The following is a 27,387-nucleotide window of genomic DNA, read 5'->3' as shown; positions in this document are numbered from 1 at the left end:
TGCTTGAAGGATATGGGATATTACTTAAGGTCTTAAAAAAATATCCATCATTGAATTGCCAACTAGAGAGTAGGATTATTGAAATTTATGGGAACAAAATTTAGTGAGATGAATACAAATGAAGATGTACATGTTAGTTTCGCTTCTTTTTCAAGGATCTTTAAATGCAAAATGTGATGTTCGTTAATGTAATGCAGGCAGGCTAATTGCTATGTTGCTTTATACGTGTATGGATCAGACTTACATGGTGTCCTATGATGTATTTTGAAGAGCCTCAAAAAGGTCTGTTCTTTATGTAACTTACTTTCCCTGAAGAAAAAAAGGCAAGTTTCATGGAGAGATTGTATTTCATATTACAACTAGTGGTCTGTTTGGAAAGCAAACAAACAAGATACCAAAACCCAGAAGTATTCAGGCATATGAGCCCTTCACCTCCAGAAAATCTTTAAATGAGCATTCAAGATTCTTCAGTTTGCTAAGGGCCATCTTCTGCTACATAAGCAAAACAGCATTAAAACCAGTCATGGACAGCCATCAAGGAGAAAATTCTCATGCAAGGGAAACTGGCTGTTGCTATATTAGCATTTGGCTTTCAATCAGTATTGTGATTATGAACCCAATCCCCCAGTCGTCCCCATTTGTGGCACTGTGGTTCAGCTCACAGGACAGCTTTGTTGCCACCAGCGCAGCCAGTACTTGCTAACAGAAGACGAGAGAAGGTGAATTAGCTTTTTTCCAGCTTTTCAGTACTTGTGAGCTAACGAAGAAGCAATGGGATGCTGGGTGTGTTAATGAGAGAAATAAGGAAAGAGAAGTGAGACCTAGGGACAATATCTAAAATTGAGGTGGACTTGCAGAATTTTGCCCTGAAGGAAATACACGCTTGAGCCTGCCACCTGGAAAGAGTGTTCATGGAGAGATGGAAGAAGGATGTCAAAGCTTGATTTGTGATGGTTGCAGAAGGTAAAGCTGAAGATAAAATTAGATGTGCGTACAGTGGTTAACATGATTCTCTAAACAGTGATTGCTGTCATTACAATCACACTGAAGTTCTGCCAACACTGGGTTAGAAAACTCTGGAAATCATATCCTTAAACTGACAGTCTTGAAACAGTTTCGACTGGGAAAGAGCTATACTAATTTTTGAGAAGAGTATCATAAGTCTAGTGTGCTGATTCTTAGTTTTTCTGTTTTTAAATGTAGGGCTGCTGTCTAAAAGTTAGATCAATATGAGACCGTGTAGACATTACCTTATGCCAAGAAATGAGTTCCCAGATATTTATAAATAAACTCTTGGTGCACTCCCATTTTCCTTCCTCTTGTCTTTGCTATTATCCCACGTGTTTGCCCCCAGGCTTTCTGTACTTTTTTATAGAGATGCTAGTAGTAATTATCTTTCTCTGAATTTTATTCTTGAAGAAAATAGATGAATTATATAGTGTAACTCTGGTTAGGTTACAGCTAGTAGCCATAGCTGTTAACCTCACATGTTCTTTTTACCTCTGTGGTAATAATGAATCGTTAAATTTAGTAGAGCAGTAATCCTAGAGATATAAAAGTAGAAATCATTTAACAAAGGCATTTCAAAATAACCTTAAAAATTCTTTTATTGATTAGTATTATGTAGTATTGTCAATATCTTATGACTGTTAAAAGAGTTTAAAAAGTGCAATTTAAACTGTGAGAATAATGTGTAGAATATTTGTGTACCCTGCTGCAGCAGGCATGCTTAAATCTTTCAAGATTATTTTTTGTAAATTAGAAATTAAATAAAGAAGAAGGTAGTCTTTGTACAAATGGTATAAGAGATCCTATTTTAACAACACTTGAACAGTTGTTAAGAACACTTGGCTTTGCTAAATGCATCTACCAGAAGAGACAAAATTAAATAGTATGTCCAGTTAATTTAGAAAGGAGTATTTCAAGTTTCTTAATGTTAGAAAGAATCAGATATGCCTTTAGTACAAGGTACATTACTGCTCTGGTCCACTATGAAAATAAATGTATGTGTTTTCTCACCACTGTGCAGGTGTTCTAATGTAGTGATGATATTCTTCCCTGCCGCTGTTATCTTTGCTGATTATGAATGACTGAATTGTTTAGTGTGAAGTGAGACAATAACCCTCTCCGTTACTTTCAGTTTGTTCTGCAGCTTTGTTGGAAGTTAACACTGTTTGGTTTTTTATTTCTATCAAGTTTTACAACAGGAGTAGACTCCACAAAAGTTACAGGGGTTATAAGATCTGTCGTTAGATTTCTATATTCTAAACAGGTAATAGTTAAGTTTAGTTTTAGAGTTTGTATATTAGGAAGGATAAAGGAGAACTGAAACTGCATCCTTAAAATAGCAAATAGTTTTATATTAGAATAAGATACTAAAAAGAATAAAAATTGAAGGAATAAAGGCTAAAATAAAGCTGATCGGAAAAGCTATGATGATTATCAGACTGCAGATATGACATCATAGCTTTGTTTTTCTGTTCTCAGTAGTAATAAGACTTAGTTGCTTTGTCTCAGGGTGATTTCCCTGGGAAAAAAGATGACTCTGGATTTTACTTCCTGTGACAATGTAGTTGAAATTTGGAATGACTACTTTCTTAACTGTTCTGCATCTGCTCCTGACCTACAGTTGTAGGTGTCATGAAGAGTAAATTACATATGATTTAGAGTTCAGATATTGATATTAGCAGTAGCATGGCTGCATAGTGTGTCAAATGTAATGTTTATGCTTAGATTTATTCTGCTGGAGTTTATGGTTAGGTATTTGGAGATTCAGTTTCCCCATAATGACTTATGCTGACATTGGAAGACATTGTATCTCTGATGATCTCATGGGTACTCTCGTTACTGAGAAGAGCTGTTCTGTTTGCTGTGAAATACTTGATATTGAGCTATACATCCCTATATTACTAATTTCTGCATGGCAGAGATTATAGGGGGTGGTAGTTTCTTTTCTTAGACGATCTGATTTAGTTGAAGAAAATAGACAAGCTGTATGCGTTGCAACCCCTTCTTCAGGTCTGCATGCTCCAAACGTTATGTGTTTTTTTCCACTTGTATCTGTTGATCAATTAAAAGATAACTTGTCTCTTTATAGAGCTTGCCTTGATTAACCTGCCATGTCTACAGAAAACCACAACTTTGTAATTTTAGCCTTTGCCATTCAGGACACATACCCTTATTTTCTTTGAGCTGCCTGAGTTAAAGTTTCAGCCATTTCACTTTGTGACGAATTTTCCCTTCACGTTTTCTCCCTCTGGGTATAGCCAGAAGGGCTGACTCTCCTACCTAAGCTCAAATTAAGTTGTGCTAAAAACCCGATGAAGCAGTTCAGCCTGCAGTTTACTTTTCAGTTTATGTTGTTCCCATCCATTGAGAATTCACTACAGACCCTATTGGTAGCCAAAGTGTTTATTTTGTGGCCTGTCATATGCGATTCAAGCAATCTATCTAAAGCTTGGTTTCATGCACCTCAGTCAAAGGGGCACCATACAGCTTTGCATCCTTGTGAGGGGAGTTTTCCTGGAGCAGTTAAGTCACTTTCTTCATTACAGCATTTGCAGTTTTCTGTCATTTTGAATGTACCTCCTTCCTCCTGATCACCAGCTCGTCTCAGAGCTTTGCCTATGCTTCACTAGTAACTTTGACACAGGAACCTTTTTGGGACCAATGGCAGTGCACGCAATGGATTCAATACACAGAAGAGAAGTCCCCTCACAGCTGTCCTGTACGTATGCCACCTTTCTCACCTCTTTCTGATGACTGATCCAAGAGAGAAGAGACTCACCACCTCCGCTGAGAGGCTGTGATCCAGCTGATAGCCTGAGAACCTGGCTGTATGGCTTTATGCCTCTTCCCCATGGAGAGGGGAGCAGCAGTCAAACAGGAGGCTTTACTGGAAACTGTAATGTCTCCTCTTGCTCCAGCTCACAGCCTGAGAGACTGGCTTCTGCTAGCTCTGACGGTCCTGCCAAGACTTTACCAAGCTAGCTGTGGTGGTTTCTGTGGAATAGCTATGCTAAGGAGTAAGTGATGGGAAGATCCCTTCTACCAGTGTATGGACTGTTGTGTGTGTTTTGAGTTACAACACATTGTGTAGAAGAACAAGGTATTTTTCTTTCAAGACCACTGTTTCTCTTCCTACAGGAGAGGTAATCATACCATAAGCGTAAGGAACCTTGTTACAAAATCAGTATTCATATTTGTTAGCTTTAGTTAGAAGCTTTCTGTCAGCAGACTGTCTAAAGGGGCTCTGCTTATGCCACTTAACACTTTCCTTTGTGTGCAAACTATGCAAGTATTTGTGATTCAAGCGTGTGTACAGTGATAAACAGAAATGTGGCAGAAAATTTATCATTACCAGTCAGGAGCAGAAGTGGGTTGGGAATCATGGAATCCTGGATTTCCTGGGCTTTAACGTCCTGTGTTGCTCTCTCATTTCTTCTATTTTTATAAAGAATACATGGAGAACTTGCAAGAGCCATCATGTAGGGGTTTGTTTGTTTGGTTGGTTTTTTGCAAATACTTAAGCACATTTTGCACTTAAAATTCTCCCACTACTACTTCATAAAACTGTAACTTTTACTAAGAAAGGAAGATTTAGTACTAAAATAGCATGTTTTTTTGTTCCTGTAGTAACTTTTTTCTTTTATTATTGAACTAGTAACCTGGAAACTTGGAAAATTTTCTGAAATGAGTTTTAAGACAAACACATTGTAAATTTCACATTTCATGAGAAAGGAAATACCTCATTAAATTGCAGCTATGGCAATTTAACAGCTCAGGCACAAAATCTTCTGACTTCTCCCTTTTCATTATAGTTAGTAATAATTTTTTTGTGTGTGTGATTCCTTAAAAAATAGTTGTGAATGTTTTTAAGCTTGAATTAGTTCTGATCCTAGAAGACCAGTGTCTGTTGGCTGTCTGTGGTAAAAAGAAAGGAAAAACATATATATGAAGCTCATTTTCAGAAGCTAACTGGTATTGCTAGCAAAACTATGACCATATCAATATTAGTTTAGTCTGAAAACTTCTGTACCATAAGGATGTTTTTTGCATGGTGAGAGACAGTAGGAAAATCACTGGATGCAAGACGGAGGCGAAGCTGACACGCAAATAAGGCTGTCTCCTTTTGCCCCTGCAGGTAATGTTGCATGCATCAGGACTTTGCTTACTGTGCAAGGTGTTTTCCTTCAGTACTAAATCTGCCAGCTCAGTGAATCCCAGACGTGCTTAATTATCCTCTTCATTTTTCTGGAATAGGGGAACTGGGAGAGGCATCTGTATCCATCATGTGCTGCAAATAGGTCTGCACAATTTATGATTGTTAACTGCAGAGGAGACTCCTTTCCATCAATGCTGGGCGCTCCTTGCTCACTTGGAGTTGGGGAGCATCAGTTGGCGTAGGGCTGGCATGCAGTTGCAGAAACACAGGGTCCTTGTTTTGATGTGTAGTCCTATGTCCTATTGAAAGTCCTGTTATGGTCCTATTACAATCCTATTGAAATTGGGCTGTTGAGAGATATGTTATCACCACTGTGTTAGGGACTGAAGACACAGTGTCAAATGAAAGTGAATTTGAACCCTTGACCTCTTGTTAGTAGTGGTTGAACTGGCAATGAACTAAAATGGCTGTTCAGGTTTTGATAGCAGTCTGTTCACTTGTAGGTCGTCTTAAAATTACCCCTCCCTGACATACTGGGGAATAGAATAATAAACCAAAGGCAATCTGTAGCTACATTCAGTTGCCTGCTAATTGTGCTTTTGTTTTTATGCCTTTTCAAAACCTTTCTCAGGGTGCTGGGGGCTCAGCATATTCGTCATGATGGCTGCAGCAGGAATCTCAGAGCAGTTCTTTCAAACCTTCACACCTTTCTTATAACTTAGTAATTTAACAGTGCAATTATTGTTTTTCATTCTGAACTGTCCCAGAGCCATCATGAAATGACAGCTGTCTTGGACAGGCCCAATTTCATGGCCTCCAGGGTGGAGAGGTGACAGGGTCATGGGCAATTGGCATAGGCTGTGACGCACAATGTTTTAGACAGAGCTCATGGCAGCTTTCCATCCTTATGATGCCTCACATACCCTGCTAGTACTCTCTTCCTTCATGCAGAGATAAAGCATTTTCATTTATCTGACTACTTTAATTTGAAATAGACGTCATCGGGGACAAAGACATCCTTGTATATTGGTGCAAGAAATTTATAATCATTCTTCCTTCCTCATTGAAATCCTGATCCTTGCATTCTTGTAGCAAACACTAGCTTTATTACTGGCTTCCCTGAGTACAGAGGTTAGGTCCTGAATTAAGTGAAGGATATAGGAAGAATATGGATTAGTCTTCTAAGAGAACATTGCTTAGGGTTTCTTCTTGAGATGGTGTATCTGCCTCAGGAAATGAAAGATCAACAAGGTAAAGCTCCACTAGCACTGCAGCAGTGCAAGTTATATACTGACATAATTGTTCTTCATAGAAGGTTGAAAAGAGACACTTGGAACTGTGTCTGAACAAAAAAAGTGACTTTTAATGCAAGATGAGACATGGAAGTGTTTAGTTTTACTTTTTCTTTGATAGGGATAAGTATTTGGACTAAATGGAAGTGAGCAAGAGCATTATATCTCATCTGATAGCTGACTGGGTGGCACAGTTGAAACACTGGCCAGTTTCCATTGAGAAGATCTGTACAGGTAACAGAAGTGAATTAATAATTGATGATATTTAAAAAACCTAATGGAACTAGGAAATTATTAACATTATTAATCAGTAGAGATTCTCCTCAACACTGAGACATGTGATAATGTTACTCAGTCTGTTAGTACCTTCCTTCTTACAGTCATAGAATCGTTTTGGCTGGAAAGGACCTTTAAGATCATAAAGTCCAACCATTAACCTAGCACTGCCAAGTCACAAGCTTTACATACCTGGATCATTTCACAGCGACAGTAATGGCATTATTATTATTATTATCATCATCTTAGCTCTAGATGTGCTGAGAAAAGCCAAATAGATTGCCCAGCATCTTATAGACTTTGGGAGAACTGCAGCTAAGAAAATAATTGTAATCTTTCTCTGTCAAGATCTTAGAAAATCTTCTGTGACTTTTCAGAAGGAAAAATTTCTAGAACTATTACTTAAGACAGCATAATAGTTTTTCCCCTTGGATCTTTTGGTACACAACCTTACGTGTTCCCTTCATGCTGCTCCATGTTGGGAGAGCATCTGTACTTCACAAGACTTAAGTCTTGCATACTTTGCAAGTGTAGTCGTGCAGTACTGCAGGCTGCTCCCTCTTACAGCAACCAGTATAGCCAGCAAATCTCTTTTCTCCTGAACATGATATGAAAATAATTGAGGCCAGTCTTCTTGTTCGGTCTGCTGGTTTTGTATGCAGACATCAAGTATTAAAACAGAAGCTGGAAAATTGTAGTACAGTCTGGCAGGAGTATTCCATGTATGCTTGGAATGTGCTTTTTCGCCTGGCATTGCCTAATGCACATCGTACATTATATAATATATTGTTGATATATGGATTCAAAATCAGATGATACTCTGTTTAAGAGAAAAGATGTGTTTCCTGTTGACCTGTGGGAATTTCCATATGAAATAAGCCAATACTTTTTTGATGGTTCTGCATTGAGATTTTGAACTCTACATTGTCCTTGCACTTAAGGAGTATGAAATAATTCACAGGCTGAGTACTTCGTGCAGGAATCTCAGGATCAGTACTCTACATCTTAGGCCAGACTTTGCTTCAAACCTTGGCCTACAATGCCTATGCTTTGAGTTTGCTGTTAGATATAGTCATGTGACAGTATATGTCTCTGTATATAATGGTATGAATCAAAGCTGAACTTTGTAAAGAAAGAATATGGATTTTTTGTTCTTTGATTTTATTTCTTAGTGTGGTATTTTCCTGTCAGTTGTAAAGAAAGAAATTATTTTAAAAGAACAGAAAACTGGTATGATTCTTTTATTAATCAGGTTATGCTTTCATTGGTTTGCTGTTGATATGTGGCTTGAGAGAGAAAAAAAATTTGGAAGATGCTGAAATTTTTATGCAAAAGGCAAGATGTAGGCTGCTGATTGCTAGGCATTTGATATAAATAAGCTTTAAGTGAAATAAATATGTGAATAAGTGATTTAAGGAGTAGTCCTCTCTCATCCCAGTTGCTTAGTTTTCACCATGTAGGTACTTGTAATATTTCTTTACTTTTTCTCTCCACGGGATAAGAGAGAGAGAATGAAATACTTAATGTTTTAAAAAATATGAAACGGCAAAACATTCCTCTTTTTTTATTAAATGTTCCTTTTATATCTTCTTATATCTATATATATGCATAGTATCTCTCCACAATCTTAGTCTATAGAGATCACCTTTAGTGTCAAAGAAAAGAGTAAGCAAGATATTTAAAATACATGTTTAGGAGTTGAATTCAGTGAAGCAGAGTTATCATTAAAATATGTGTTATTAGCCCCCAAAATATCAAAAATGAGACAGACTCACTTAACATGAGTGTGTTATTAGGAGGGTGCCGAGCCTGCTGTATCCACTGCCCATTTCTTTGATGCTTATAATTTTAACACTGGTTTTGTAGACAGTCTTAAGTGTGTGAATCCCTCCCATCTTTGATATCATCAAATAGAAATTTTTTTTTGCCCAAGTTTTGTCTGATGTAATTACACTTCTAAAAAGCTGCAGGATGGTGATTCTCTGAAGAACCCTAATGTGCTGTTTGGAAATCAGAAATAGAACTAATTATTTTCTTCAGTTATTCCTTTGTGACTGTCTCTCTAATACCTGGCATTTTTAAATATTTGCCCTAACTTAGTAATTTAAGTGTTGCGAAGAACAGCATTCTACAGCTGTATTCCCTAGAAATCACCACGGAAATCAAAAAGTGGTGATTTAGTGTCCTGAGAAATAACGTTGAGGAACAGAACAAAACTGCATCCATCTAGTCTGACAACAGCAGGTCTGCCACAACTTTGCCTTTCAGGAAGACCAGGCAGATTCTTTGCTGTATCATATCACATGAATGTTGATGTTTTAGTCAGAAGACAATATATTTTTTCTTTTATTAATGGTATTCTTAATGTGTGCTTGTAGAATACGATTTTTTTCATTCTATATCTTAAGCTTTGACAAAAATAAAACCGAGTGTGTGAGGTTGCGTTTGGAAATCTAGAAAACGTGTTTAAACCAAAACTATATTCTTCTCTCTCAAATGTGCTACCATTTAAGCAACCATTTAGCAACTGCAATATATTCTGAAGACTGCAAGTTCTTACTGTTATACATGCATCTCTGTTTATATTTAAATAAACATGCTCATATCTTTTAACTGGTTAATCCCATTTTGACGCCTCTTATGATTGTATACCGTGTACCAGTAAGTATCAGACATAAGTCTTTTAAGGAAATTTTTGTTACGTTTCATATAACCTTGATCTACTATGAAAAGGGCTTCCTACCCTTTCGAGTGACCTTTTATCAGGGTGTATAGTCCTGTCATCATTGCTTTTGTCTTCTGTCTTAGGTAGTAGAGCACATTAAATAGTTTGCTGTCAACTCAAATACAGAGCTACTGCATGAAGTGTAAAAAGACATTCAATACTATTTCCCCACTGTTATTAATTATAATTTCTCTAGCTAGTTTGTTCTAATCCACTGTAACACAAAGGCCTCGTGTAAGCCATTGCTGAAGTGCTTTAGGTGAACGCTTTTTGTTTAACATTGCAAAGATCAGGCGGGGTTTGTGCACTGGAAGCCGCATCTCAGCTCAGAGCTTACGAACAACAGGTTTGGTGCGCAAACTTACTAAAATGCGCTCCGTGTTCACAGTGTTCATTTAATTGTAGCCTTCATTATGTATCAGTAAATAGCTGAGAGCTTAATTGGGCTAAGAAAAAAAATCAGGGAGCCCCATGGTACACTCCTGTAGAGTTTCACTGACCGTTGAATTTGATCACCAAATATTTGTGTGCTAGATTACTCTTTACCTTATCTTGTTGAACTTCCTTTTTCTTTCTTGAGGATGTGTGATCATTCTTTCTGTTTTCATCTATCTGAACGCAGTGCTTGCAAATCATAAATTTTTTTCATCTGCAGCCTGGATTTTGGAATGATCGCCTCTCTGGAGGTGAAGTGTATGTTGGTATAACATTCAATAGTAACACATTCTATGTTTTAAAGAAATATTTCCTAACGACAAGGAAAGTGGATCTGTTTAGATGGTGTTTCTTAGTGTTTCAACATAATTTTTTAAGCTGAAAGACCCTAAATTAGAGGGATATGATGGAACACAAGGAAGCTCTAACAAATATTTTGTCCTTTGTTTTTGCTTGAAAATTAGCAGCGTGCTGTATTAGCTGACTTTTTCTCTACTGCGAGCTCCCTATTTGAAGTCTTCTGCGGAGAGACCAGTGCTATGAAACTGACCTCAGTTTAATTATGTTGACTTATAAAAACATAGAAAATTATCACCGTCTCTGAAGAGATTAGTAATAATGAGCTGGTACAATATGACAAACTACCTTGCCCACAGTTAAAATACAATTAGCTGCTCTTGAGTTACCAGTGCTCTGGCTGTATGTTCTTTGGCTGGTATGGTTTTGGGTGGTTCTCTGTGTTCAGAGCATCTCATATAATTTTTAACATGCTTTAACTTGTCATCGATACACTGATAACTTGAGCTGTAACCAGAGATTTGTCCCAGCTCATCTCTTGTCCCCACCCAAAAAATTCTGTAGGACTTCTGACGAGATATACAGTGGCAGATTAAAATTAGATGGCTGAAATGGTTATCACTGTCAGCCACCTGCCCTGTCTCTCTGACAGACGTTGCTGTCTCAAGGCTGGCGTGGCTGATCTGCGTGTCAACCACGGTAGTTTCCAGTCCAGAGTATTAAGATAAACCACAGACAGAAATAATGTCCAGAAGAGCCCTAGGCTTGAGGTAATGTGTCAGGATTTTGGGATGTGGTTTGGAGATCAAGTGTTGCGTGGCTCTCAAACAGGATGCACGTTTTGTCAGTGAAGTCAGCTTCATCTGTCAGCGGTCCCCCAAGCCCAGGTCACACCTGTACCCGTGTGTGATGGGCTGGCATTCCCTCAGGTGTGCCAGTGCAGCGGGCACCAGGCCTCCGGTGTGAACTAGACTGTGCTCTTTTTGCAAAACTGTTTTTAGGAAGCGGCAGGGATGGTTAACTTCTCAAAGCCAGCTGTGCCAGCAGGGTGCCAGGCTGCGTGGCTCCCCCCAAGGCAGATGTGCAGGTGTCAGCTCTGAAGACAAGCCCTTACAGTCACATCTGGGTGCCCTGGCACCGTCCTTTGGCATCCCAGTCCAGTCTCTTCCCTCCTCGCCACCCCACTGCTTACTCAGCGGGGTGGTGCTCAGATCGGGGGCATCGCCTGATTCAAATGGACCCACTGAAAACCTCCTTAGTTTCTCTGTCTCCTTCGAGAGAAGCGGCCACGTGTGGATGGAGAAAGGCTGTGCCCCGCCGTCGGGCAGCAGAGCCAGCCCAAAGTGTTTGGTTATGGGGACGCAGCGCTCCAGCTTGTTTAAAATTGGTTCTCACATGTGGTGTAGTCATGGCCTGAGCTCATGAACTAGAGGCTCTGTTCATATACAAGTTTTGCATCATGTCAGGCTTGTGCCTATTTATTAGGTACTTTTTCCACTTAAACACATAGTCTGTCTGCAAAGTTGAATGAGGTTTGGGGAAGGAAAGCTCTATTTGCTTTGGTTTTCTGTGCCATAAAGTTTCCCAAGATACCGCATGGTACATGGGTAGACTCAGCACCATCCAGCGTTGTGTTAATTGTATGTTCATGTCCACAACCAGAAATGCACCATCCTAAATGCACTGTTACTTTTTAAATAATACCATTTCAACAATGGATAGGTTTATATGGTGGAGGTTTCTTTGGGATGCCTGTATCAATGTTTTCTAGTCTACTTTGTAAACACTTTGGCCATGGAAGTTATGAAATAATCTTGATTAAATAGCTGCTATATGGTCTAGTATGGTGCTGATGCTTGAACAAAATTGCGTAATTGTAGTGTGAAAGAATCTTTATTGAAACTATGATGCTTAGGTTGCTAAATGAGGCACTGTCAGCCCATAAAATACTGACTTTACTCTTTGCCATGCATTCACATTTCTTCCCTCTTGTCTGTCTGTCCTGTGCACTGGACGTTGGGAGCAGTTGTGGATGAAAGAGGAGCATCTGGTGGTTGTAGTAATGGCTGTACTTGGCAGCACAGACACTTCGAAGTGAAATGGAAATCTTGTGTGAAAATGTGGGGAAGCAGAGGTCACCCCCTTTCCCACCACAGTTAATCTGCCTCTTCCCCTGCTGTCCCAGGATGGTTTGGGCTGTCGCTTGGGCAGTGCTATCGCTGGAGCCTCACAGTGTCTGTGCCTTTTAGTTATTTTGGAGCGTTGCCAGAGACTCTTCTGACACAGACGATGGAAGGATAACTGCAGGTTTTTTTAACAGTTTTTATTTCCATAAGAGCAGAAGAGAATTTCCTGGGACAAAGAAAAGGCACTTTTGTATCCTGTGGGGTTCTTCCCGCTCAGCATCACAGACCTGCTGCGTGCAGCAAACATGGGAAGGATTCTCCAAGACATTTATAGCGGAAAGTGTTAGGCAAGCTGAATGACTACTGGCTCCACTATAGGGAAATGCATATAGGTGGGAGTCTGTATGCATTTGCAACACAATACATATTTATGAGGGAGTGTTCATGGAAACTGACTGGAGGAGAAAGCAAGGGGTAAAAAAGAGGCATTTTCTAATAGGAAAAACATTCTTTTGTTATTTTTTAAAAAGTTTAGCCATAAAACCCCGGCCTTCTGGGAAAGGTACTAAGGTGAATAAAAGGTGTGACTCATTATTTAGATAGAGCTGAATAAGGACTGAAGAATTAACTAACAATTGATACAAGACAGCACTAGTTTGTAAAAAACATTGTCTATGCTGTACGATGCAAGCCATTGACAGCAATCTGTTTGGCTGTACTCTATGTGTTATTTTGCTTATATGTTTTGTTATGTGAACACTGAGGCACAGTGACCCAAGTTAGACAGTTTTTAGATAATGGGACTTAAAGGGAAATCACTTTTAAAGTACAAAAACTAACAGTTACAAGGAATTTGCTACAGGAACATGCAAATCTCTGCAGATGTGGATTGGAGAACATGTTACAGATGATAAAAAACTTGTCATTACTCTCATTAGTGTGCCTTGCACAATTCAAATGCCATTGAGAAATCAAAGGAGAACTCTCTTGTCCATTAAAATCTGGAATTCATGTTACATGAAGTGCCATACCTGTCCTTCATCTTGACACGTAGTAAATACATTAATTTCTCTTACATTTTCTGTACTGTATGCATAGGGAGATGTGTAAAAAAATGCTGTAATCGGTATTAGGTTGACATCTTCTGAACAGCCACCTGAAACATGACATACTCTTGCCTGCATTGTACATTACTTACATGGAAAGTCAAGTTTTCGGATGTATTCTCAGACCCCTCCTTGCTTCAGTAACATTACATGGTGTATTTCAGTACCTCCTAGGAGAGCTAACTGAAAACAGTTCCTGCCTTACAGGGGTCACAGTCTTAAGTAATCTGACCTAATTTCACAGAATCACAGAATCACAGAATGTTAGGGATTGGAAGGGACCTCGAAAGATCATCTAGTCCAATCCCCCTGCCGGGGCAGGATTGCCTAGACCATATCACACAGGAACGCGTCCAGGCGGGTTTTGAATGTCTACAGAGAAGGAGACTCCACAACCTCTCTGGGCAGCCTGTTCCAGTGTTCAGTCACCCTCACCGTAAAGAAGTTTTTCCTCAAATTTAAGTGGAACCTCCTGTGCTTCAGCTTGCACCCATTGCCCCTTGTCCTGTCAATGGATGTTACTGAGAAGAGCCTGGCTCCATCCTCTTGACACTTGCCCTTTACATATTTATAAACATTAATGAGGTCACCCCTCAGTCTCCTCTTCTCTAAGCTAAAGAGACCCAGCTCCCTCAGCCTCTCCTCATAAGGGAGATGTTCCACTCCCTTAATCATCTTTGTGGCTCTGCGCTGGACTCTCTCTAGCAGTTCCCTGTCCTTCTTGAACTGAGGGGCCCAGAACTGGACACAATACTCCAGATGTGGCCTCACCAGGGCAGAGTAGAGGGGGAGGAGAACCTCTCTCGACCTGCTGACCACACCCCTTCTAATACACCCCAGGATGCCATTGGCCTTCTTGGCCACAAGGGCACACTGCTGGCTCATGGTCATCCTGTTGTCCACTAGGACCCCCAGGTCCCTTTCCCCTACGCTGGTCTCCAACAGCTCTGTCCCCAACTTGTACTGGTACATGGGGTTGTTCTTGCCCAGATGCAGGACTCTACACTTGCCCTTGTTATATTTCATTAAATTTCTCCCCGCCCAACTCTCCAGCCTGTCCAGGTCTCTCTGAATGGCTGCGCAGCCTTCCGTTGTGTCAGTCACTCCTCCCAGTTTTGTGTCATCAGCGAACTTGCTGACAGCGCACTCTAATCCCTCATCCAAGTCATTAATGAATATATTGAATAGAACTGGTCCCAGAACCGACCCTTGCGGAACTCCGCTAGACACAGACCTCCAACTGGACTCTGTCCCGCTGACCACTACTCTCTGGCTTCTTTCCTTCAGCCAGTTCACAATCCACCTCACTACCCGATCATCCAGACCACTCTTTCCCAGTTTAGCTGCGAGGATGCTGTGGGAGACCGTGTCAAACGCTTTACTGAAATCGAGATAGACCACATCCACAGCTTTACCATCATCTATCCACCGGGTAACATCCTCATAAAAGGCTATCAAGTTGGTTGAGCAAGACTTCCCGTTGGTGAAGCCATGCTGAGTGCCCCTAATGATCCCCCTATCCTTGATGTGCCTAGAGACAGCACCAAGAACAAGTTGCTCCATCAGGTGATTTCCGGGGATGGAGGTGAGGCTGACCGGTCTATAGTTCCCCAGGTCCTCCTTCTTGCCCTTTTCGAAGACTGGAGTGACATTCGCTTTCCTCCAGTCCTCAGGCACCTCTCCCGTTGCCCACGACTTAGCAAAGATGATGGAGAGTGGCCTAGCAATGACTTCCGCCAGCTCCCTCAGCACCCGCGGGTGCATCCCATCAGGGCCCATGGATTTATGGACGTCCAGGTTGCTTAATTGGTCCCTGACCCAGCCCTCATCAACCAAGACAGATTCCTCCTCTATCCTGACTTCTTCTGGGGCCTCAGGGGTCCGGGGCTCCTCAGGACAGCCTCCAGCAGTATAGACAGAGGCAAAGAAGGCATTCAGTAACTCCGCCTTCTTTTTATCCTCTTCTTTTTATCCTCTAATTTAATAACAGAGAACATAAAGACAGCACTTTTTCCCACCAGTCATCCCATTTCCCCCAACCCCCAGATAGTCCTCAGGCATTGCAGTAACTGTTGTGTCCTCGTCTGGGCCCATTTTTAGGACTGAAATCAAAACTTAGCAATGCATCTGTGTAGTGACATGGTTTACTCTATATTTCTCTGGATTCAAAGGTTGTGATGTTACCTGATAAAATGGTCTAGTCTTGAGCTATTTGCTGTGCAAACAATATTCCAAAGAAAAAACAAGAAGCTGTTACAGTAATGTGACTTTTTATTTTATATTCCTCAATGTATGCAGCACTCTACAAACCCGGTAAGTGATTATTAAAGATTTCTTAAGATGAAAACCCACTAAGATAATTTTTAAATATTTACCATAATACAGGAATTCTTTGAATTATGATTAAGGAGAACTAGGCATTAAGAAAATCTCATTTGCACATCCCCTTTACTTCTCATCTGCACTTGCCCACGATAACGACGTTGTGCTTGACAAAAATTATTAGGTACATATTTAATGTATTTTTAATCGTCTCCTCATGTAATTTCACAACTGAAAATGAGAGTGTCATTAGCTGAGTCACCAATGCGCCTACCCCATACTTGATTAGGAAAATGCTGTTAGTATGTATAGTAATGTCAGGAGGAGGCAGGGGCTCCCCTGGGGTCCATCAGGGCAGGGCCTGGCAGCCATGGCCCATCCCACCGCCCCAGCCAGGAGCTGGGCAGTGTGGGGCACCAGGGCAGCCCTGGGCATCGGGCACCTGCCTGGGGTGAGGTGATGGGCCGGGATGTGGGCCTGTGAGTGGGCCTTGCATGCCATAGCAGACCCCGCTTTGCCACTGCATTGAGCTGGGAGAAACACGAGGCTTTCTCATGGCTTGTGAAAACCCATCACTTGTAGGTCATTTCTTCTCAGGAGCTGGAGTGAAGGTGTTCCTTGTCTGCCACCTTGGCAGTTGCACGTGTCTGGTGTGGCACTCTGTGTCCTTCTTTCTGCGGGCTCTGACCCAAGCACCTCACGGGTCAGAGTCAAGACAGTGACTCAGTTGAGTCGTTGGCGCTGGCACAAGTCCCTGAGTGGGAGAGCGCAGGGCACATGGTGCTGGGAGGACGTTTCTGCAGAAGCTTTGTGGCCAGAGAGGGTGTCAGGCTGCTTTGGTGGGAATGTAAAGGACGCTTTACAGAAGCGCAGAGCAGGGGACACAGTTCTTGAGTTTTATTGAGAAGTTCTGGCGTTTCAGTGCTACGTGGGCGTAAATGGGCAGATCATTGCCACGTCAGGAAAAGCAAGTGGGTGGAAGGGCAGAAAATGCAAACCTGTACTCTGATACTGCCGTGCTGTTTTATGGAAAGATAATTGATAAATAGAAAATGAAGGTGGCAATAAAAGAAGTTTTCCTTTATTGACCTTTCCCTATGGTGGCAAAACCGGCTATTTGGGTGAGCCTTATGGTCTTTGAGATCACCTTGTAGACGCTAGTCTGTTTGAGATGAGTGCTGTAATGGGACCTGTTGTCTCCTCATTCAGACAGACCATCTCAGGGGAGCTGCTGGTCCCTGCTGCGAGGCTGTGGAGGCTCGCTGCGTGGACAGGATGGTGGCTGAGCGACAGCCAGGCTCCTAAATTCAGTGTAGATGTGAAAAAGTTTCCAGTGTTGATGAAAACTCTTCTTGTAATGCCCCAGTGGACTCCAGGAAGAGACCTTTCTGTTTCTTTTCACACCTGAGACAGGTATATATGGGGAACAGAGATCACAGACAAAAACCCACCTCACTGACAAATCTCACAATAAAGGAGGTTTTTCAGTTGTCCCCATGATGTCTAGTGTAATTTCCTTCAGGCTATTAATTAAGGTAAGCTTAGTGAAAATGTCCTAATGCCCTGAACTGGTGAACTGAACAGCGAATTTCACTACCTGTGTGTAAGAATATTGTTTTTGCTTCCTTTAGCTACTGGCATAAATAGTAACTAGTTAAAGGGCATAGCTTGAGGCTTTGCCTTTAGAAAAAGATGAAAAGAGAATTGCTGGATAAGCAAGCAAGCATGGGGGACTGCGAAGGCAGCAGCTCAGTGAATGAGACTGGTTTTGAACCAGTAACAATCTTCTTTCAATCAGCCCGGTTTTAAGGCTCTAATCTCCCCTGGGCAGAGAATGTCTCTCAGTCTCCATGTTGCACAGCTCTGAGAAGAGACTCCCCTGTCCTGCGTGAGGCTGTGGACAGCGAGGACAGGCCTTTGACTCTGGCTTAAAGCTCTGCTTCTTGCTCTGCATAAGCTGATCCGCTTTCTTTTTTGCTGGTATTCTGCTCGGCATTCTTTTTATGAAGTGTTTGTTTTGTAAAGACCTATTTATCCCTCCCTTCCCTGCACCGATGGAGGTTTATTAGATCTCATGGCAGCCTGCCATCTTCCTTATTAACCAAGCTTTTTCCCAAATGAACATGTTCCTTGTGTACACTGCCTCCTATTTATGATTTACTTCCCATTATAAAGCTACAATCTACAATATTAAAAATAATACACAGACAGATGTTTATCAGAGGTTGAATAGGGTTTTATTGTACTGACTCTGGTATTTGTGGTTTATATTTCTTTAATCTTTAGTGAAGTGTGCTTCCTCCCACCCCTCCAATTTACTACTTCTGCCTCTTATTACCCTTATAACAAGTGATGATGTCCTTTAAACTTAGTTTTTTTCGGGCTGTTAGGTGTTGCAATATGAACAGGAGTATGAAGAAGTATGATGACATACTTAAAATGGAGTCTTTATGTAAGATGTTAGAAATTAGGCCTTTATTCTGGAGATCTAGATCCACCCAGAGGCAAAGAGATTTTCGCCTTCTGCTTACCTGATGCGAGCAGGGTATTTGATCACCCAGGGTATTTGATCACCCCCCAGTTTAAGAAAGACAAGGAACTACTGGAGGGAGTCCAGCAGAGGGCTATGAAGTTGATCAGAGGACTGGAATATCTCTCTTGTGAGGAAAGGCTGAGGGAGGTGGGTCTGTTTAGCCTGGAGAAGAGAAGACTGAGGGGCGATCTTATCAACACTTACAAATACCTTAGGGGTGGGTGTCAAGAGGATGGGGCCAGATTATTCTCAGTGGTGCCCAGTGACAGGACAAGGGTCAACGGGCACAAGCTGAAACATGCGAAGTTCCATCTAAATAGGAGGAAAAACGTCTTTACTCTGAGGGTGACAGAGCACTGGAACAGGCTGCCCAGGGAGGTTGTGGAGTCTCCTTCTCTGGAGATATTCAAAACCCACCTGGACACGACCCTGTGCAATGTGCTCTGGGTGAACCTGCATTGGCAGGGGGTTGGACTAGATGATCTCCAGAGGTCCCTTCCAACCCTAACCATTCTATGATCACCCTCTACTAGCTGTGCTGCCAGGGCTGCTACCAGTTCACTGGATTTTGGAAGAGTGCCTTTACACTCCAGTTAAGTCCCAGACATCACTTAGGATTTAATTTTGTGCATTTGAACTGTGTTACTACAGTTTAGCCACAACAATTTGAGATCACTGGCTGCATATATAGTTTTTTTATTTTTTATTCGAATGGATGGAATAGAATTCTGCCCCTCGGTCAGATAAGCATCTCAGACCTGTTAAATAAATAGCTGTGACATGCATCATAACAGTGGCCTAAACCCTCATATTTTTTCAGTATGACACTTTATCACTTTTTTTTTCTTGGCCTGTGGTTAGACTTGCATTACAAAAACAAGTAGCACTTAGCTATAATTAAAAATGCCTTAGAGTAAATGGGATGACAGAACAATGGGAATGCTGTTCATATGGATGAAGTCAAGTGTAAATGAAGTCTAAAAGAATTAAGCTGAATGCAAGGATAAAATTATCTTGTTGGGTAGGCACAGAAAGTGTAAAATAAGCCTACTCAGTACAGCAGATCTTGCATTTCACAACAAAAAATCTCTGATCAGAGGAGTTTTTTGTATCATGAGGGAAATCTGTCTTATGCTGTTGCAGCTGAAACATAACCTTCAATTAATGATTTGAAAGGCAGCCATATATTAATGGGTATTTGTATGTAGAGAGTTTATACGTATAAGCATCTACCTTGAACCTGTGAGCAGTATACTTACTTATACTACTTGTATATGGTTTATAAAAATAGGAAATGTTCATCATAGTATTCTTAGTATTCCTTTTTTGTCAGGGTAGTCTAGTTCTACCTGGAAGTATGTTTATTAAAACTTCACGTTGAAGAATCAGTATATTGGCAAGATAAATTTTAAAATTATGCTGCAGACATACTTATGAACATAGTAAGACATAATTACAAGAAGGGCCGTTTTTTTCAACCTCCAGTAGCTGTCATCTTGCTTCAGGTTTAGCTCTAGTCGGAGCCTTGCTGACCAACCTACTGCCGTTTTACTAATTGCCACTTGAAAATGAAGAGGAAAACTGGCTAGCTTTGAAACATTATTCATGAAAGAAGGATCATGCTGGCTTGTTTTCTTGTCTAGACAGGCCAAGTACAAGACTTTGGACTGTAAAGGGCTCTCTGGTTTATCATTAGGCACATTCGTCTAGTCTGGACTGGTCTGGATTTCCCTGTCGGAGTGTTTTGAAGTCACTCAGTATTTTGGTACAGACCTCTGCAGGTTTATTTACTGACTTTCAGTTTGACGATACTCTAATATTTGCTTTTGACTATGTCCATCACCGTGACTTTGATCCACCTTGCTTTACAAGGAAGGGTTCTCTTCTGGTTTTAGTAAAAGCACACGCTGTTTAAATGCATTTACTATGCAAAGTACTTTAATGAACTGAATTTTTGTTTACAAGTCGCAAATACCTGATGCTAAGTACATTCTGTGTTCAGAAGTATCTGTATTTTCATTGAATAATCTGTTTAATTAATTTGTCCCATTCATACCTTTTCCCTTTGAGTATTTCCTTCAAACTTCAACAGAACGTGATTATGCAGGCTAAGTTTTGCACTTTGTGTCCTCCATGGGGTATTAAATTTTTAGATTTTGAAGTTACTTTTGCACATGCAGGTGTTGTGGGTTGATCTGGCCAGCAGCTGAGCCCCTGCATGGCTGCTCGCTCACTACCCTGTCACACCCCGCAGGAAGGGGAGAGAATAGGAAGAGTAACAGCAAAAAGAGAGTTTAATTAGTGAAGGAAAGAGGGGGAAAAAGTCATGCAAAAGCAGTACTCACCACCTCCCACAAGTACACCAATGCCCAGCCAGTCTCTGAGCAACGGGGAACACAAACCCCCTGGTTTTTATTGCTGAGCATGATGCTATATGGCATGGAGGATCCCTTTGGTCAATCATGGTCAGCTGTCCTGGCCGTGTTCCCTCCCTGCCTCTTTGCCACCTCCTGCCTACTCCCTGGGAGTAGCAGAGTGAGAAAAAAGAGGAAGCCTCGATGCTGTGCAGGCACTGCTTAGCAATAGCTGAAACACTGGTGTGCTATGAACACTATTTTGCTCACAAATCCAAACCAGCACCATAGGGAGGCTGTTACAAAGAAAATTAACTCTATCCCAGCCAGGCCCAGTACAGGATGACTGATTTCTTGGGAACAGATTTGGTGGGAGATCACAAGGCAAGATGATTTTGACAATGTGTTCCATTTTAAAATCAACACAGAATTCCTGTGGTATTGTGAGCAACCTTCCAGTCAATGTGGGCACATCAACAGGGGATGAGAGGCCTGATGACTCTTTTTTTTTCATGCACATTGACAGTGGCAGTGTTCACGTGTCTGGGGAAAGGAGAAAGCAGCCATAAAATTTCACAAGAAAAGTTGACTGAGTCTGTTTTTTGAATCCAAATTTCAATGTGGTCCATTATCTAGGAAAATAAAAAAAACCTTAAAGCACAAATTCTTTCCTCTGGTTAGTCCTCTCATAGTAATGTTAGTTAAAAACCAGAACTTTTAAGACTTTAACAGAGCTGCTAAAAATGTAATACTTTGTTTGGTCTTTTGTCTAAAGACCATATAATCTGGTGGCAAACAGAAACCCAAAGTTCTTAGCTTTAATTGCTTTTCAGTTGACGTCTTGCTTGAGCATCTTATGTCAGCCATGGGGGAAGCATGGTAAGCTTTACATTAGGACTCAACACAAAGACATGGGAAAAAATTAAAATACTGTGGCCAAAGTAACATGCCAAATGTTCTAACTTCAAGCAATATAGTGTTTGATATTTGTCTTTCGAATAGAAGCAGTATGTCCTTTACCACTCTAGTTTCACCCTGTGTTATATTCCTCATTTAAGATACCTGGAAAGTTTGAACACTTTCAAGCCAACTTTTCTAATCTTCCAAGGCAGCTTTATTCTTTTCTTGTTCCAGTTTCTTTCTTCTTGAATTTGCAGAAATGAGTCCTAAAGTGTTGTAATTATCAGATTGTTAATATTGAGACTGATCTTTCAAGTCTCCTTTCCAAAAGTAACTGTTAATGACCTTCGTAGTTCCTTGGGTTTCAAAGGCTTTACTCTGTTTGGTTATGAATTTTTTTATACTCTATACTCAAAACAGAAAACCCAAGCCCTTAAATGCCTCTTCAGTTCTTTGTTGTAGCAGAGGACAGGGTGACAAAGGAACAGAGAAGAATATTTTGTTTGTACAGTATTTTACTGTACATTTTGAATAATTCAAGTACTATAGGGTTGGACTGAAAAAGCTTAAATGTTGAGGACCTTATTTAGGCAAATACTGATGTTTAAGTGCAGTTTGACCAAGTGAAATAGAAGGATAGATTTTTTTTTTCCCCCACAGGAAATGCTTGTTTTTCTTGCATAGCATTTTATGGCTTTTATTTATATTCCTAAGTAGCATTTCATATGTTACACATGTTGATGCATATATTTTTGCAGCAGCAGATTCTTGCTGATATGTGTACCAAAATGTCATTAATACACTTGATGAAAAGTGTTCAGAGTGAAGTCCACAAATCACTTTTATCTACAAAGCAAATTTGCTAAGAAAAATTATTTCCTTCCCTTTCCCAATTTATTTATGCTCTCCTTTGCTATTACCGTCCTTATGTTACACATCAGATACATGTGGGTAAATATCACACCTCAGTAACTGTTTTGGGGCTTTTTAGAATCAGAGGCCCTGTTGTCTCAGTTCAGAGTAAGTCCAAGTGCTGTTAAGATTAAAGGGAAGTCTTTTGTTGATACTGTTGAAGATGAACAAATGCTGTCTCTTTGCTGGGAAGGATGAGAAATCGTCTCTCTGAAATAGAATCAGCCAACCCAAGCTGCAGCCTTAGTGAAGCCCAGGGTTCAGGGAATGGCTCTACTTTAATAATTAAACTACTTTGTGAGTGTTTCTAATTCCATCTACTTTGCCTCTGCTTGCGAATGACAATCGCCAGAATTTGTCAACATACTGTAAGTGTAATCATTAAATTATATTTTGTCTAGATATAATGTCCTCTGTTCTATATGTGTCATGTATTTAACTTTGGAACAAGCCTAGTGAGAAAGCTTTTTATAATTACATGTATGTTTTTGTGAACATTTCTTGATTACATCTCAAACATTTACTATAAAGCTTTGTTTCTGGAAGTGACATTTAAATGATCAGTTTAGCAGAAGGGCAATGGGATTTTAATTATCAACCATAGGAGACATCCTTAGTCTGTAACGCCTTATTTAAATACTGAGGTATTACAGCTTCAGACAGAAGACAAGTCAATCAGACTGAAGCCCTGTCTGACTGGGCTCCGAAAATTAAAGAAAAAACATCCAAGGTGACAAGGCACTGGACTATAATTCCCATAAAAAGCTACCACTGGTTAGCACTTACTGAATCTTTACCAGTAAACAAAAGGCTAAGGATGGAGGTAATGTCATCCCTGTCTGAAAGGATAACTGTGTAGCTCTGCTGTCGGTGTGAACTTTGAATGGGAGACGAGGTAAGGAGTTTTTCCTTGCCTTTTTTTTTTTTTTTTAAAGCTAGAGATCAGTCTAGTGAGGATTAGTTAGCCAGCTTGCATCCTTTTGCAGAGAAAGGGAGAGAAGTAAGAAGGAACTCGAGGTAACAAAATTTTTGTTTAAATACTTGGTCTCATAGGAGTTGTTCTTATGACTGAACCATATTTAGGGGAAACCATTCATTTCTTTGTAATGAACAAAATGTAAAAAATACAGCATGCTTGCGTATAGCATTCAGACACTTTGTAGAGGTTTTAGAAGTTTACTGACTTTGTAAAGCAAACTGGCATGTGGGAGTTCAATGTGCAGACTGAGTGCTTGATTGTAATTAGTTGGGAGACTGGCAAATTGGTTTTGGGAAGGTAGTTAAGGAATAATTGTCTGTGTCTGGACAGGATTGTTCCTGGTTACAAACTATACTGTTGCCTTACAGCTGATGTGTTTTACATTGTGCAAGACTTTTTCTAATGTGGGACAGTTATTATTTTTATTCATAGTGCTATCTTGCCCCAAATATGCAAGGTGCCACACAGACACGTATGAGAACGTGGTCTTTGTCCGAAACGAATTGTAATCAACATGAACTGCAAAAAAATATCGGCTGTTTTTTAGGAGGAAGTTGTTGAAATTCCCTAAACAGAAAATCTAGTTTACTAGTGGATTGATTCTGGTGATCTGGAATGTGTCATGTATATATTTATAAGTGCAATGCTTACAAATACTATATTATTTATTTTGGGGATAAAGTGCCAAAGACCCGTCCACCATGATATTATCTACTTGAAAAAGATTGCCTTTAATGTCCGTCATTCTAGCAGTGAAGAAGGTAAAGTACCGGTTTCCTCACAAATTTTTGTTTTGGTTTCTTTTTTGCCTTTCAGAGTGCAAATTCACCTGCGCCAGTGGTAAATGCTTGTATCTTGGTTCATTGATTTGTAACCAACGGAATGACTGTGGGGATAACAGTGATGAAGAGAACTGTCTGCTTGTAACAGAGCATCCACCTCCAGGCATCTTTAGCTGTAAGTACTGGTTCTTTGTGTGCATCCGCATATGTATGTATGTCGAATATGTCTGTTTACCTCATAATCCAGTCTGTTTGGAAACTTGGCCTGCAGTATGATATCTAGGGGGGATGAGACAGAGGAAGTAAATCCTGCTTTTCTCTGAACCAGCAGTGATTTGTAACACGCTTTCTCTAGGTTTCTAAACTGGGAAAGTTGTAGTTATGCAAAGGGAGTTTGTGCTGCAGACATTGAGGTTGTGATCAAATGGATCATATGTGGCTTCTGAGAAAGAAAGCATAATATGGAAATGATTAAATAATTTGTTTTCCAAGGTTCTAAAAAATATTTTATGCTTTGTGTGACAGTCTTTGTAAGCTATTAAGACTATTAAAGTTGTAATCTTACCAGTTGTCATTCCTGTTAATCAAATCTATTTTAATAGTGCTGAGGTCAGCATCATTTGGTAGGTCACTGAGCTTTTGTAGGTATATATTTAAAATAGCTCTAGTTGCTATTCCTTGGTACATAGATATCTCACAGTGCCAAAGCTTATCACCAGAATTGCTGTCTTACTGCTTTGCCCTCAGTAATGTACAGTGAAATCAAACTTTGATTTTTTTTTTGGTATGTTCTGCAATAATTTATTTTTAAACTACAATTCAGCTTTTTGGATAGGGGAGAAATTTTCCAGTAATTCTCCTGGTTTACAAGTACAATGGTCACGCTGTTACATTACTTACCACTTTCCAGATGGTTTGGTTCTGCCAATACTGACATCCTTCAGCACTCTTCACCTCTGTTTGTGACTGTGGCTTAGGAATATATGTGGTGTTATGTTGTTATTAATAATAGGAATTATAAGCAGCATGTATCTGTAATTTTTGTGATGAATGCATGTGCCATTAAGCTGGATAGAATCACTGGAGTGGATTCATAATAGAAGATGAAGTCAGGTGTTGGATATACGCCTTTCCTGCTCTGCCCTCTAACCTCCAAATGAACATTTTTCTAAATGTACTGTAAATATTTTTAAATCTTGCACTTGGTGGTACTTTGATAACTCTCCAGGGATTTCAGAGGTTTTGAAATAATAATGGCCTACTTATGCTTTTATGTTATTTCATTTTATTTTTGTTTTGATTTGTTTTTTTTGGAGTGGAACTCTTTCTAAAGCCGCAGGACTAGCCCTAGGCTTTGTTGGTGGGTCCGGATCAAAATGTCACATGTATTTGTCCATGAACTTAGGCTAACCTTGGCTTTTGAGTTGTAAAAAAGTTATGCCTTACTATTTGTGCATGCAAATAAGAATATCTTTAAGTTCAAATAGAGGAATTTTTTTGACTGGGATACTGTACAGCTCTTCTCTTAAACCAAGTCAGCACAACTGTTTGTCCAAAAGGAGCCACGAAAAACACTGTGGCAGCAGATGGAGGGAGGGATGTTGGTTTAAGCAGCAGTTGGGGCTTTGCAGGTGGTGGCCCTACACGGCCACAGTGCGATCGTGGCACCCTGTGAGTTCCTAGGTGGAACTCTGAAAGCTTCCTTCAGCTTGAGGTCTAATAGCCGGAGTGCCGGTGGTTTTTCAGTACCCCTCCATCCCTGTGGCAATCGTGCAGTTATCACAGCAGCGTGTTGGCACTGCGTGCTGGCTTTTTCCTTGAAAGGCCTTTGGACTGTAGAAATTGTTACTTGCTTGATCCAGGATCTGCAAACTTCCTGGATGTCCTCCAAGCCACATCTGTCCCTTCAGTCGTTGCAGTAGGTCAAGAACGTGAAAATGGGCATGCCTGAAAGGGGGCGGCACTGGTTAGCTGGCAGGTCATCCTCCTCACCTCCAGCGGCATAAAGTTTAGCCGGACCAAACATGACAAAATGTATCTACAAAAAACCTTCAGCAGCAGGTCTCTGCTGCTTGCACAGGAACTTCGGTTGGTGTGTTTCATGATCCTGTGTCTGGGAAGTTGTGCGGGTCAAAGTGGTGACATTTCTCTCACTTTTCAGTGGACATGGAGAAAAATTGTTTGCTTCCTTCTCAAATCAGCCTTTTACAGATGTGAGGACTGATACCGCCCATCTGTCAGTTACCCTCTGGGAGGATTTAAAAAAAAAGAAAATCAAGTTCCTTCACATGAATTATGTTTCCTTAAATCTGTTACATTTGTTCATTTCCTCTGACTAATTCTAAAATACAGTTTCCGATAGTCCTGCTACTTCAGACCTCCCCAGTGCTGAGTGAAGAGGAATAATTAGGTTAACAGTCTTATTAAGTCCTTCAGGAACTATGTTTGCTGGTTTTGTAACAACATTGCAAATGAGGAGTTTGCAGAGGAACTATTTATTGCTAGGAGCATTCAGAAGTGTTTAACTTTTTGCTTACCTTGTGGTAGAGAGAGTGGTTCATTATTTGTTTTATTTGGGGTTATTGATAGTGACACTATTTCATGACAACAGGGACTGTGCGACAAGTGCTGGTAAATAAAGGGACTTCTGTTTTAAATAAAAAAACAAAACCCAGTGAAACAGGGTCCTAATGATGAAACAAAAAGATCGAAGCCAGACAGAAAAACAATACAACCACAAACAGTATTTAAAACAAATGAGGATTAGTGATATTTATCGTGTTCTGGCTATTAAACAGGCTGTTACATGGTAGAAATCAGTGCCAGTTGGTAATAGGAAAGAGTATTATTATGAATGTGGCAGTTGGTTGTGTTGGGTTATTCCAGCCCCGAAAAAATGTTTCTAGAATACTTGTTGAAGTGAGGTCCCCAGGCCTTAGAGGGATGACATGTTGAATTAAGGAACTTGTGCATGCTTTTGCTCAATGCTTTTAATGGGGATCCCTACCAGAGTACACCAGAGTCTATGTGCTTGAAATGTCCCAACTGACAAGGCTACCTTCCAACATATATATTCGTTGGCCTCTAATTAGTGAAAGAAGGTAATACAGCTCTATAAGATGAAAATGAGTGTTAAAAAAATGACTTGAGGAATTTTAAGCAGGAATTTCTTTCTGGTCAGTTT

At 40.4% G+C, this 27,387-nt stretch overlaps 1 protein-coding gene across 3 annotated transcripts in view; it reads left to right on the top strand.

The window, feature by feature from the left end:
- LDLRAD4 (low density lipoprotein receptor class A domain containing 4) overlaps positions 1-27,387 on the top strand; it is a 293,179-nt gene that overhangs the window by 119,038 nt on the left and 146,754 nt on the right. For 2 of the 3 annotated variants that reach the window (XM_068395926.1, XM_068395927.1), the window contains exon 3: positions 24,238-24,378. In XM_068395926.1, coding sequence (XP_068252027.1) covers positions 24,238-24,378 — 141 coding nt within the window. Of the gene's footprint in view, positions 1-24,237; positions 24,379-27,387 lie in introns of those variants that run through there. The other variant, XM_068395925.1, reaches the window with a different exon arrangement.

This window comes from Nyctibius grandis, chromosome 3, assembly GCF_013368605.1.
Source record: "Nyctibius grandis isolate bNycGra1 chromosome 3, bNycGra1.pri, whole genome shotgun sequence".
Taxonomy (NCBI): Eukaryota; Metazoa; Chordata; class Aves; order Nyctibiiformes; family Nyctibiidae; genus Nyctibius; species Nyctibius grandis.
This window is presented reverse-complemented; position numbering and strand designations above follow the sequence as displayed.